At 35.6% G+C, this 14,865-nt stretch overlaps 1 protein-coding gene across 5 annotated transcripts in view; it reads left to right on the top strand.

Annotated features, from left to right (window-relative positions):
- Window positions 1-14,865, top strand: part of ppp1r13ba (protein phosphatase 1, regulatory subunit 13Ba) — a 143,078-nt gene that overhangs the window by 97,162 nt on the left and 31,051 nt on the right. For all 5 annotated transcript variants that reach the window (XM_061986935.1, XM_061986934.2, XM_061986937.2 and 2 more), the window contains 4 exons: window positions 466-524; window positions 5,869-6,037; window positions 10,841-11,068; window positions 14,205-14,414. In XM_061986935.1, the coding sequence (XP_061842919.1) occupies window positions 466-524; window positions 5,869-6,037; window positions 10,841-11,068; window positions 14,205-14,414 (666 nt within the window). The remainder of the gene's footprint in view (window positions 1-465; window positions 525-5,868; window positions 6,038-10,840; window positions 11,069-14,204; window positions 14,415-14,865) is intronic.

The raw sequence follows: 14,865 nt of genomic DNA, 5'->3' as shown, positions 1-14,865 counted from the left end.
TAACATTCATAATAACATGTAATATATACATGATGTAAGTATATATGTAATGTAGTAACATTCATAATAACATGTAATATATACATGATGTAAGTATATATGTAGTATCTAGTAACATTCATAATAACATGTAATATATACATGATGTAAGTATATATGTCATGTAGTAACATTCATAATAACATGTAATATATACATGATGTAAGTATATATGTCATGTGGTAACATTCATAATAACATGTAATATATACATGATGTAAGTATATATGTAGTATCTAGTAACATTCATAATAACATGTAATATATACATGATGTATGTCATGCACACCTCCATAGACCTCCTCTTCAGCTTACTTTCCCCAGTTTTTCTTCTGCTCATTTTCTCATGAAACTTCCAATTTCCCTGTTTTCCCAAGAAAATGATCCAACCTGCGTTTTTTATACTCTCCCTCTTTTGTCATCCAGCCAGTGATGCATGGTGGACTAGCACTGGTACAAACTGGAAGACTACTGCTCCAGAACAGGTACACTTTTTACACTCCTTTGGTCCCACCACCCAACTTGTAACTCCCATCAGCCTACTTTACACATTTGTCACCCGATTCAAACCAAACTTCAAACTGTTCACAGATTTCCCAGAATTCCAGGTTTTCCGGGACATTTTTCCCATTCAAAATGAATTGGCCATTTTTCAAGCTTCCACCATTTTCACATTGTTCAACCTATTCAAACCATTCCACCATCCTGGAAATTCAAACTACCTTTTTTCCAAGTATAAAAAAATGTCAAAACTTTCCAGATTTCCTGGTTTTTCCAAAGCCCTATTTCCACCCTTTTTTCTGGTGACTACTCCTCTCACATTTTTCCACCCACTTCAACCGTTCCACCGTCAAATCATTTCTCTTAATCAGGAGAAAAAACAGTTTTTTTTCAAACTGGAAAAATTCCCAAAATTCCAGGAATTCCGTAATACCATTTTCTCAATTCAACACTTCCAACATTTCTCAACCGATTTGAAAAATTCCAACACCAACCATTTCAACTCATTCAGACCATTCAAGTTTGTTTTTACTATTTTTTTTAAAATTCCCTCTTTTCCCGAAATTCCCAAATTTTTGGAAATTGCCAATGATATCAATGGGACATTCTTCAAAGCTCCACAATTCCCACATTTTTCATCTGATTCAAACTGTTCCAACTTCAACATATTCCACCATCCTGGAAATTCAAACTACATTTTTTCCAAGTTTAAATTTTTTTTAGGACTTTCCAGATTTCCTGGTTTCCAAAGCCCTATTTCCACCATTTTTTCTGTCGACTACTCCTCCCACATTTTTCAACCCACTTCAACAGTTCTACCATCAAAACATTCCTCTTAATCAGGACAAAAAGCGAAGTTGTTTTTTAAACTGGAAAAATTCCCGAAATTCCAGGAATTCCTTAATACCATTTCTCAATTCAACATGTTACTACTTCAACATTTCTCAACCGATTTGAAAAATTTCCAACACCAACCATTAAAGTTTGGTTTTTTTTTACAATTTTTAAAAAAAATTCCCTCTTTTCCCGAAATTCCCAAGTTTTTGGAAATTGCCAATGATATCAATGAGACATTCTTCAAAGCTCCACAATTCCCAAATTTGTATCTGATTCAAACTGTTCAGCCTATTCGGGAATCGCTGGCTTTCCCTTGACAAATTCCCAAAATTCCCAGAATTCCAGGTTTTCCGGGACATTTTTCCCATTCAAAATGAATTGGCCATTTTTCAAGCTTCCTCCATTTCCACAGTTTTCAACCTATTCAAACCATTCCAACTTCAACACATTCCACCATCCTGGAAATTCGAACTACCTTGTTTCCAAGTATAAAAAAATTTCAAAACTTTCCAGATTTCCTGGTTTTTCCAAAGCCCTATTTCCACCCTTTTTTCTGGCGACTACTCCTCCCACATTTTTCCACCCACTTCAACCGTTCCACCATCAAAACATTCCTCTTAATCAGGACAAAAAACTAAAAAATTTTTCAAACTGGAAAAATTCCCAAAATTCCAGGAATTCCATAATACTATTTTCTCAATTCAACACTTCCAACATTTCTCAACCGATTTGAAAAATTCCAACACCAACCATTTCAACTCATTCAGACCATTCAAGTTTGTTTGTTTTTTTACCATTTTTTTTTAAATTCCCTCTTTTCCCGAAATTCCTAAATTTTTGGAAATTGCCATTCTTCAAAGCTCCACAATTCCCACAGTTTTCATCTGATTCAAACTGTTCCAACTTCAACACATTCCACCATCCTGGAAATTCAAACTACCTTTTTTCCAAGTTTAATAAAATTTCAGGACTTTCCAGATTTCCTGGTTTTTCCAAAGCTCTATTTCCACCCTTTTTTCTGGTGACTACTCCTCCCACATTTTTCAACCCACTTCAACCGTTCCACCATCAAAACATTCCTCTTAATCAGGACAAAAAGCGAAGTTGTTTTTTAAACTGGAAAAATTCCCGAAATTCCAGGAATTCCTTAATACCATTTCTCAATTCAACATGTTACTACTTCCAACATTTCTCAACCGATTTGAAAAATTCCAACACCAACCATTTCAACTCATTCAGACCATTCAAGTTTTTTGTTTTTTTACCATTTTTTTAAAAATCCCTCTTTTCCCGAAATTCCCAAATTTTTGAAAATTGCCATTGCTATCAATGGGACATTCTTCAAAGCTCCACAATTCCCACATTTTTATCTGATTCAAACTGTTCAGCCTATTCGGGAATCGCTGGCTTTTCCTTCACAAATTCTAAAAATTCCCAGAATTCCAGGTTTTCCGGGACATTTTCCCCATTCAAAATGAATTGGCCATTTTTCAAGCTTCCTCCATTTCCACATTTTTCAACCTATTCAAACCATTCTACCTTCAACACATTCCACTCATCCTGGAAATTCAAACTACCATGTTTTCCAAGTTTAAAATTTTTTCAGGACTTTCCAGATTTCCTGTTTTTTCCAAAGCCCTATTTCCACCCTTTTTTCTGGCGACTACTCCTCCCACATTTTTCAACCTACTTCAACCGTTCCACCATCAAAACATTCCTCTTAAACAGGACAAAAAATTAAGTTGTTTTTTAAACTGGAAAAATTCCCCAAATTCCAGGAATTACAATAAAACCATTTCTCAATTCAACATGTTACTACTTCCAACATTTCTCAACCAATTTGAAAAATTCCAGCACCAACCATTTCAACTCATTCAGACCATTCAAGTTTGGTTTTTTTTACCATTTTTTTTAAAAATTCCGTCCTTTCCCGAAATTCCCAAATTTTGGGAAATTGCCATTGATATCAATGGGACATTCTTCAAAGCTCCACAATTCCCACATTTTTCATCTGATTCAAGCCGTTCAAACCTCAAACTGTTCAGCCTATTCGTGAATCGCTGGATTTCCCTCGCCAAATTCCCAGAATTCCAGGTTTTCCGGGACATTTTTCCCATTCAAAATGAATTGGCCATTTTTCAAGCTTCCACCATTTCCACATTTTTCAACCTATTCAAACCATTCCACCTTCAACACATTCCACTCATCCTGGGAATTCAAACTACCATGTTTTCCAAGTTTAAAACATTTTCAAGACTTTCCAGATTTCCTGTTTTTTCCAAAGCCCTATTTCCACCCTTTTTTCTGGCGACTACTCCTCCCACATTTTTCCACCCACTTCAACCGTTCCACCATCAGGCTTTAAACCCTGCGGCTTATAAAACGGTGCTGCTAATTTATGGGTTTTTTTCTTTGATATATATATATATATATATATATATATATATATATATATATATATATATATATATATATATATATATGTATGTGTGGGAAAAAAATCACAAGACTATATCATCTCTACAGGCCTGTTTCATGAGGGAGGGTACCCTCAATCATCAGGAGATTTTAATGGGAGCATTCGCATACCATGGTTTATATAGGGCACAGAGTGGGTGGGTACAGGCTGGCCTAGGGGCGTGGTGATTGGCTCATGTGTTACCTAGGAGGTGTTTCCGTCTATGGCGGCATGTTGTTACAATTTCGCTGCGCTTGTTGAGGGATGACAGGTCTGGACGGTAAATAATAAACAGTTTCTCTTTCAAGCATAGGGTGCATCTTTTATTACCACTATTGTAAGGTGTGCTGGATGCAAGAATTTGCCATGTTATTGAATATTCAACATTATTGTCTTTGAGGTCCCAAATGTGTTTGCTGAGTTCTGTGGTATTTCGCAGGTTTTTGTTCCTGAAAGAAGCCTTGTGATTGTTCCATCTGGTTTTGAATTCTCCCTCGGTTAATCCTACATAAGTGTCGGATGTGTTAATGTCCTTGCGTATTACCTTAGATTGGTAGACAACTGATGTTTGTAAGCACCCCCCGTTGAGAGGGCAATCAGGTTTCTTTCGACAGTTACATCCTTTGTTGGTTTTGGAGTCGCTCTGTCTGGGGGTCGACGGCTCATTTGCAATTGTTTTGTTGTGGTTTGAGATGATTTGTCGTATATTGTTCATGCAGCTGTAGCTCAATTTAATGTTGTTCTTGTTGAATACTTTTCTTAGGGTGTTGTCTTTGGGAAAGTGTTTGTCAATCAGGTTGAGGAATTTGTGTCCAATGTTCGTTGAGACGTTTTTGCTGTATGGGGGGGTTGTACCAGATGATGTCGTTTCGTTTTCTGTTCTTTTTTGGCTGGTTTCCTGCCCTTGATGAAAGCGGATACAATTTCACCCTCACCTATCAACCCACGCCAGGAAACCAGCCAAAAAAGAACAGAAAACGAAGCGGCATCATCTGGTACAACCCCCCATACAGCAAAAACGTCTCAACGAACATTGGACACAAATTCCTCAATCTGATTGACAAACACTTTCCCAAAGACAACAACCTAAGAAAAGTATTCAACAAGAACAACATCAAATTGAGCTACAGCTGCATGAACAATATACGACAAATCATCTCAAACCACAACAAAACAATTGCAAATGAGCCGTCGACCCCCAGTCAGAACGACTCCAAAACCAACAAAGCATGTAACTGTCGAAAGAAACCTGATTGCCCTCTCAACGGGGGGTGCTTACAAACATCAGTTGTCTACCAATCTAAGGTAATACGCAAGGACATTAACACATCCGACACATATGTAGGATTAACCGAGGGAGAGTTCAAAACCAGATGGAACAATCACAAGGCTTCTTTCAGGAACCAAAACCTGCGGAATACCACAGAACTCAGCAAACACATTAGGGACCTCAAAGACAATAATGTTGAATATTCAATAACATGGCAAATTCTTGCATCCAGCACACCTTACAATAGTGGTAATAAAAGATGCAACCTATGCTTGAAAGAGAAACTGTTTATTATTTACCGTCCAGACCTGTCATCCCTCAACAAGCGCAGCGAAATTGTAACAGCATGCCGCCACAGACGGAAACACCTCCTAGGTAACACATGAGCCAATCACCACGCCCCTACGCCAGCCTGTACCCACCCACTCCGTGCCCTATATAAACCATGGTATGCGAATGCTCCCATTAAAATCTCCTGATGATTGAGGGAACCCCCCCTCATGAAACAGGCCTGTAGAGATGAAATAGTCTTGTGATTTTTTTTCCCACACATACATATATATATATATATATATATATATATATATATATATATATATATATATATATATATATATATATATATATATATATATATATATATATATATATATATATATATATACATATTCAGTCAATTGTTCACAAGTAAGTTTGTTGATAAAAAATATTTGTTGTCCTAAAATGTTTGTCGTTTTCTTTTGCTCCTTTTTCTGTCAACCAGCTCCCTTACGGCTATGGCACCTACCCCAGTGCCACCCACCAGGCAGCGGGGCATCACTGCTCCACCAGCTCCCTCCCGCGCTCTGCCCCTGGCACCCTGGGGTGGCCTCCAACTAGCACCTCATCTTTGTCCTCACAGCAAATCCCCGTCCCTCCAAACACCAACCAAGGTGAGTCTTCAAGGACAAAGCATTTCAAAGCTATGAAAGTCAAGCTTTAAAGTGCGTTTGACTTAGTTTTTAATAAAAATGTGTAAAAAAATAAAATTAAAACAATTCCCAGTCCACAATCATCCACAACACGTTCTCTTAGATTTCCATGTTATGATTAAGGCTGAAACGACGCGTCGACGTAGTCGACGTCATCGGTTACGTAAATACGTCGACGCCGTTTTTGTGCGTCGGCGCGTCGCATATTTACGTCACTCTACTTTACTGTCATGGCGGAGCGCAAAGCAGACGATGCGAGCGAGGGGAAAAAAGCACGCCAAAAGTCGTCAAAAGTGTGGGAGTATTTCAATAAACGGCCTAATAATGTTGTTGTATGCACACTGTGTCGAGCGGAAATGGCCTATCATAGCAGCACAACGGCTATGAACGAACATTTGAAAAGAAAACCCCCGGCAGCGTTCTTGCCATCACCATCAACAAGTCAATCGTCCGCGTGCGTATACGTTGTCATCATTACACAAAAACATGAATGTGTCATTTGTATCTGCGTTGTAAATTCATAAACTAAAGCACCGTTTCGCTCTGAGAGGCGCGTTTGGCGTGCCTGTTCAGTGTTTACAAAGACGCGCTCCTCTTTAACGCTGTGGAGAGGCGGCGGCGGCGAGCGAGCGGCGAGGCGGGGGCGCGCCGGGAGCGACGCCGCAATCGTGCCCAGGTGCGCGATCCGCGCAGTTGGAAGAGAAAAGACTTTGTGTAAAATTAAAAGATTGTAAACCTGGCAAAGCCGTCTGGCGTTCAGTCTGTCGGTCCTGAAAGAACCCCACGGCACAAGACGTGTCACAAACGCTAACGTTAATTAGTTGTGCAAATACCTTTTACAACATTAACAGTTACATATACTATGTACAAACCAACAATTAACTTTCACTTTAATCATACTATCATTGTTGTGTTATTAAGCAAAATAAGCAATACTTTTACTTTTGTTGAAATGTTTACACTGTACACTTTTTTGTATTGGATGTTTAGCTTTATGTTTGCACATTTTAGCAAATAAGCAATACTTTTACTTTTGTTGAAATGTTTACACTTGTTACAGAATATTTCCGTTTTGCACTTTTTTGTATTGGATGTTTATCTTTATTTTTGCACATTTTAAAGCAAAATAAGCAATACTTTTACTTTTGAAATGCTTATACTATTGCAGAATATTAAGATTTGCACTGGATGTTTACTTTTATATTTGCACATTAAAAAGCAAATAAGCTACTTTTAATTTTGTTAAATGTTAAAAGTTTTAAATGTTTACATTGTTACAGAATATTTTGTCATGTTGTTGTCAATGTTGACTGAGTGGCCATACTTTTTTTTTGTAAATAAAAGCCATGCCTTTTGAAAAAAATGGCCTACATTTATTTTTTCCTCTTCATTTTAAATTTTTAAAAAAAAATCGGTAAAAGGAAAAATAATCTATAGATTAATCGAAAAAATAATCTATAGATTAACCGATTAATCGAAAAAATAATCTATAGATTAATCGATAGAAAAATAATCGTTAGCTGCAGCCCTAGTTATGATACATGTTCACATTATTTATTGACTGTATCTAAAAAAGATAAAAATATATTTTTATTTAAATGAAGATATGAATAATCCTAAATGAAATACGATGACTTGGTTTATATTATTGTATATACTAGGGCAGGGGTCACCAACGCGGTGCCCGCGGTCACCAGGTAGCCCGTAAGGACCAGATCAGTCGCCCGCTGGCCTGTTCTAAAAACAGCTCAAAGAGCAGCACTTACCAGTGAGCTGCCTCTATTTTTTTTAATTTTATTTATTTACTAGCAAGCTGGTCTCGCTTTGCTCCACATTTTTAATTCTAAAAGAGACAAAACTCAAATAGAATTTGAAAATCCAAGAAAATATTTTAAAGACTTGGTCTTCACTTGGAATAAGCGGTAGAAAATGGATGGATGGATGGGTCTTCACTTGTTTAAATAAATTCATTTATTTTTTTACTTTGCTTCTTATTACTTTTAGAAATACAATTTTAGAGAAAAAATACAACCTTAAAAATGATTTTAGGATTTTTAAACAAATATACCTTTTTACCTTTTAAATTTCTTCCTCTTCTTTCCTGACAATTTAAATCAATGTTCAAGTAATTTATTTTTTTATTTTTTTTTATTGTAAAGAATAATTTTAGCTTCTGTTTTTTCGACGAAGAATATTTGTGAAATATTTCTTCAAACTTACTATGATTAAAATTCAAAAAAATTATTCTGGCAAATCTAGAAAATCTGTAGAAATAATAATTATTTTAGCTTCTGGTTTTTCGACGAAGAATATTTGTGAAATATTTCTTCAAACTTACTATGATTAAAATTTAAAAAAAATTATTCTGGCAAATCTAGAAAATCTGTAGAAATAATAATTATTTTAGCTTCTGTTTTTTCGACGAAGAATATTTGTGAAATATTTCTTCAAACTTACTATAATTAAAATTCAAAAAAATTATTCTGGCAAATCTAGAAAATCTGTAGAAATAATAATTATTTTAGCTTCTGGTTTTTCGACGAAGAATATTTGTGAAATATTTCTTCAAACTTACTATGATTAAAATTCAAAAAAATTATTCTGGCAAATCTAGAAAATCTGTAGAAATAATAATTATTTTAGCTTCTGGTTTTTCGACGAAGAATATTTGTGAAATATTTCTTCAAACTTACTATGATTAAAATTCAAAAAAATTATTCTGGCAAATCTAGAAAATCTGTAGAAATAATAATTATTTTAGCTTCTGGTTTTTCGACGAAGAATATTTGTGAAATATTTCTTCAAACTTACTATGATTAAAATTCAAAAAAATTATTCTGGCAAATCTAGAAAATCTGTAGAAATAATAATTATTTTAGCTTCTGGTTTTTCGACGAAGAATATTTGTGAAATATTTCTTCAAACTTACTATGATTAAAATTCAAAAAAATTATTCTGGCAAATCTAGAAAATCTGTAGAAATAATAATTATTTTAGCTTCTGGTTTTTCGACGAAGAATATTTGTGAAATATTTCTTCAAACTTACTATGATTAAAATTTAAAAAAAAATTATTCTGGCAAATCTAGAAAATCTGTAGAAATAATAATTATTTTAGCTTCTGGTTTTTCAACGAAGAATATTTGTGAAATATTTCTTCAAACTTACTATGATTAAAATTCAAAAAAATTATTCTGGCAAATCTAGAAAATCTGTAGAAATAATAATTATTTTAGCTTCTGGTTTTTCGACGAAGAATATTTGTGAAATATTTCTTCAAACTTACTATGATTAAAATTCAAAAAAATTATTCTGGCAAATCTAGAAAATCTGTAGAAATAATAATTATTTTAGCTTCTGGTTTTTCAACGAAGAATATTTGTGAAATATTTCTTCAAACTTACTATGATTAAAATTCAAAAAAATTATTCTGGCAAATCTAGAAAATCTGTAGAAATAATAATTATTTTAGCTTCTGGTTTTTCGACGAAGAATATTTGTGAAATATTTCTTCAAACTTACTATGATTAAAATTTAAAAAAAATTATTCTGGCAAATCTAGAAAATCTGTAGAAATAATAATTATTTTAGCTTCTGGTTTTTCAACGAAGAATATTTGTGAAATATTTCTTCAAACTTACTATGATTAAAATTCAAAAAAATTATTCTGGCAAATCTAGAAAATCTGTAGAAATAATAATTATTTTAGCTTCTGGTTTTTCGACGAAGAATATTTGTGAAATATTTCTTCAAACGTACTATGATTAAAATTAAAAAAAAATTATTCTGGCAAATCTAGAAAATCTGTAGAAATAATAATGATTTTAGCTTCTGGTTTTTCGACGAAGAATATTTGTGAAATATTTCTTCAAACTTACTATGATTAAAATTCAAAAACAATATTCTGGCAAATCTAGAAAATCTGTAGAATCAAATTTAAATCTTATTTCAAAGTATTTTGAATTTCTTTTAAAATTGTTGCTCTGGAAAATCTAGAAGAAATACTGATTTGTCCTTGTTAGAAATATAGCTTGGTCCAATTTGTTAAATATTCTAACAAAGTGCAGATTGGATTTTAACCAATTTAAAAACATGTCATCAAAATTCTAAAATTTATCTTAATCAGGAAAAATTTACTAATGATGTTCCATAAATTCTTTTTTTAATTTTTTCAAAAAGATTCAAATTAGCTAGTTTTTCCTCTTCTTTTTGTCGGTTGAATTTTGAATTTTAAAGAGTCGAAATTGAAGATAAACTATGTTTCAAAATGTTATTTTAATTTTTTTCCTGTTTTCTCCTCTTTTAAACCGTTCAATTAAGTGTTTTTTTCATCATTTATTCTCTACAAAAAACCTTCCGTAAAAGGAAAAAAAAAATGTACGACGGAATGACAGACAGAAATACTCATTTTTTTAATATATATATATATATAGATTTATTTATTTAGCTATTCTTGTTTAAATCACACTTACGTGTAACTTACAAATGACAATATATTTATTTATTTAAGTGTGTATCAAACTGGTAGCCCTTCGCATTAATCAGTACCCAAGAAGTAGTTTTTGGTTTGGTGACCCCTGTACTAGGGCATCAAATCAGTGTCAGTTGAGTCGGTCCATAGGTTGCCTGTAGAGATTTTTAATGTCCAGCAGATGTCAGTATTTAGTGACACAGTATCGACACAGTATCAATACAGTTTTGCAATGTGTCGAAACGCTTCATGACGCCTCATCAACCCATCACTAGCGTTTGTCTCTCCTGTTAGGCTCCGCCTCCAGCGCCCGCTCATCTCCCCTGCCCCACCAGAGTGAGCGTACCGATAATCCTCCTCCGGCTGTGGCTGTACGTCCATACGTGCCCGACCACCCCTCCAGGCCCCAGTCTCCTAGGAGAGGCCCTGCCACCATGAACAGCAGCTCCATCTACAACATGTACCTGCAGCAGCCTCACACCAAACTCTACGGATCTCTCACCAGGAGCAGCGGCAGAGCAAGTAAGGCATGACTGAGCAAAACATTGCATGAATAACTACATGACTCCATGAAATAGATACACAGCTCTGATCAATGTCCATATTACTTCAAAGAAAGATGGTTTTGTTATATATACAAAAGTTGACATAAAGTTAACCCTAAGGAACACCATGCCTACCGTCAAGCATGGTGGTGGTAGTATTATGCTCTGGGCCTGTTTTGCTGCCAATGGAACTGCTGCTTTAAATGGGACGATGAAAAAAGGAGGATTAGCTCCAAATTCTTCAGGACAAGCTAAAATCATCAGTTGGGTCTTGGGCGCAGTTGGGTGTTCCAACAGGACAATGACCCCAAACACATGTCAAAAGTGGTAAAGGAATCAGGCTAGAATGAAGGTTTTAGAATGGCCTTCCCAAAGTTCTGCGTTAGGGCGGGGGGCGGGGCGTGGTTGGGGGCGTGGTTAAGAGGGGAGGAGTATATTTACAGCTAGAATTCACCAAGTCAATTATTTTATGTATATTTATATAAAGTCAATTATTTCTTATATATATATATATATATATATATATATATATATATATATATATATATGAATTAATTGACTTTCAAGTATTTCTCTTATTTTTATATATATATATAATAAAAGAAATATATATTTATAGCTAGAATTCACTGAAAGTCAATTATTTCATATATATATATATATATATATATATATATATATATATATATATATATATATATGTGTATATATATATATATATATATATATATATATATATATATATATAATAAAAGAAATATATATTTATAGCTAGAATTCACTGAAAGTCAATTATTTCTTATATATATACCCTGAGAAATAACAGCTACCAACCATTCACGAAACCCAACACAACACTCCAATACGTGCACCATGACAGCAACCACCCACCCACCACCACGAAAAGAATACCTACCGGAATTAATAAAAGGCTATCGATGCTGTCATCTAGCAAAGCTGAATTTGACCAAGCAACCCCCCCCCCGTACCAAAAAGCCCTTGATGAAAGCGGATACAATTTCACCCTCACCTATGAACCCACGCCAGGAAACCAGCCAAAAAAGAAGAGAAAACGAAACGGCATCATCTGGTACAACCCCCCATACAGCAAAAACGTCTCAACTAACATTGGACACAAATTCCTCAATCTGATTGACAAACACTTTCCCAAAGACAACACCCTAAGAAAAGTATTCAACAAGAACAACATTAAATTGAGCTACAGCTGCATGAACAATATCCGACAAATCATCTCAAACCACAACAAAACAATTGCAAATGAGCCGTCGGCCCCCGGACAGAGCGACTCCAAAACCAACAAAGGCTGTAACTGTCGAAAGAAACCTGATTGCCCTCTCAACGGGGGGTGCTTACAAACATCAGTTGTCTACCAATCTAAGGTAATACGCAAGGACATTAACACATCCGACACATATGTAGGATTAACCGAGGGAGAATTCAAAACCAGATGGAACAATCACAAGGCTTCTTTCAGGAACAAAAACCTGCGAAATACCACAGAACTCAGCAAACACATTTGGGACCTCAAAGACAATAATGTTGAATATTCAATAACATGGCAAATTCTTGCATCCAGCACACCTTACAATAGTGGTAATAAAAGATGCAACCTATGCTTGAAAGAGAAACTGTTTATTATTTACCGTCCAGACCTGTCATCCCTCAACAAGCGCAGCGAAATTGTAACAGCATGCCGCCACAGACGGAAACACCTCCTAGGCAACACATGAGCCAATCACCACGCCCCTAGGCCAGCCTGTACCCACCCACTCTGTGCCCTATATAAACCATGGTATGTGAATGCTCCCATTAAAATCTCCTGATGATTGAGGGTACCCCCCCTCATGAAACAGGCCTGTAGAGATGAAATAGTCTTGTGATTTTTTCCCCCACACATACATATATATATATATATATATATATATATATATATATATATATATATATATATATATATATATATATATATATATATATATATATGATAATAATTGACTTTCAGTGAATTCTAGCTATAAATATATATTTCTTTTATTATATATATAAAAATAAGAGAAATACTTGAATTCCAGTGTTTATTTATTTACTTACACATATACACACACATAACGCTCATCTACTCATTGTTTCGTTAAGGGTCGAATCGTCCATCCTTGTTCTATTCTCTGTCGCTATTTTTCGACCCATGCCGAACACCCTCTCCGATGATGCATTGCTGTGTGAAACGCACCAGATGGCAGTATCGTCCCGTTTTAAGAGTGTCACAACACATTGCTGTTTACGGCAGACGAACTGCTTTACGGTAGAGGGAAAACACGTCACTCAGGTCCGCGTGGAGCTGGAGGGGGGGGGCGTGGCCTCCAGCTTCCCGCCTGAATTTCGGGAGATTTTTGGGAGAAAATTTGTCCCGGGAGATTTTAAAGTTAAAGTTAAAGTTAAAGTACCAATGATTGTCACACACACACTAGGTGTGGCGAAATTATTCTCTGCATTTGACCCATCACCCTTGATCACCCCCTGGGAGGTGAGGGGAGCAGTGGGCAGCAGCGGTGGCCGCGCCCGGGAATCATTTTTGGTGATTTAACCCCCAATTCCAACCCTTGATGCCGAGTGACAAGCAGGGAGGTAATGGGTCCCATTTTTATAGTCTTTGGTATGACTCGGCCGGGGTTTGAGAGGCGCTGAATTTCGCAAGTATGGTTTTAATTTTGGTTTGGTCTATTTATTTTAATTTTTTTATTAAATTTTTATTTATTTTGTTATTCGTATTATTTTTTCCAAATAATTTTATTTCATTTTATTTTATTATTATAATTTTTGTATTTACTTTATTATTTTATTTTTAAAACATTTTGATTTCATTTTAATTTAGGTTGAGCAGCGGCACACGGCCCACAGGGGGCAATGCAGAGAACCACACTTGACATGTTTTCTTCTGTACGTTTGGACTCTTTGAGGCCCCTAACATACACCAAAAGTCGCAGGCGTGTCAGATATGACAAATTATTTTACATTTTTGGGGGTCCCGAAATGTTTGGTGTTGTTACAAAGTAAACAAACATGAATTCTGACCCATTTGCTCTCCCCCACAGTCTATGGCAAACCCATCCTGCCTGCACCTTCTGCACCTCCGCCCTTCCTCCAGGGACAGGGAGGAGGCACCAGGACAGCAGAAGATGGTCCAGACAAGGAAGAAGGACAAGAAGTTGGAGGAGGAAAAGCTGATGATGGACAAATCCCGCCTCCTCCTAACGTGGACAACATCCCTCGTCCTCTCAGTCCTACCAAGCTGACTCCAGTTGGTAGGTCACACCATCAGTGAGGAGGTCTTTAAAACATGTTCTCTGTGTGGACTCCAGGCTGGATGACATCCACAAACAATTCACTTTTACCACATTTAATGTTACAAAATGGGATACATTCATTTTTTTCCTCAAAATTCTACACACAATACCCCATAATGACATTGTGAAATGTTCATTTTTTAAATTTATTTAAAATAAAATAAAAAAAGTTGTGCCCATTCATTTTTGCAGCACCTCTCAAGAGCCATCAGGTTGGATGAAGTGTTGGTTTTCATCCAGAATGTCTCAGTACACTGCTGCATTCATCTTTCTCTTCATCAGGTTGAATGAAGTGTTGGTTTTCATCCAGGATGTCTCGGTACATTGCTGCATTCATCTTTCTCTCTATCAGGTTGGAGGAAGTGTTGGTTTTCATCCAGGATGTCTCTGCACATTGCTGCATTCATAT

This window comes from Nerophis lumbriciformis, linkage group LG26 (assembly GCF_033978685.3).
Source record: "Nerophis lumbriciformis linkage group LG26, RoL_Nlum_v2.1, whole genome shotgun sequence".
Lineage (NCBI taxonomy): Eukaryota > Metazoa > Chordata > Actinopteri > Syngnathiformes > Syngnathidae > Nerophis > Nerophis lumbriciformis.
This window is presented reverse-complemented; position numbering and strand designations above follow the sequence as displayed.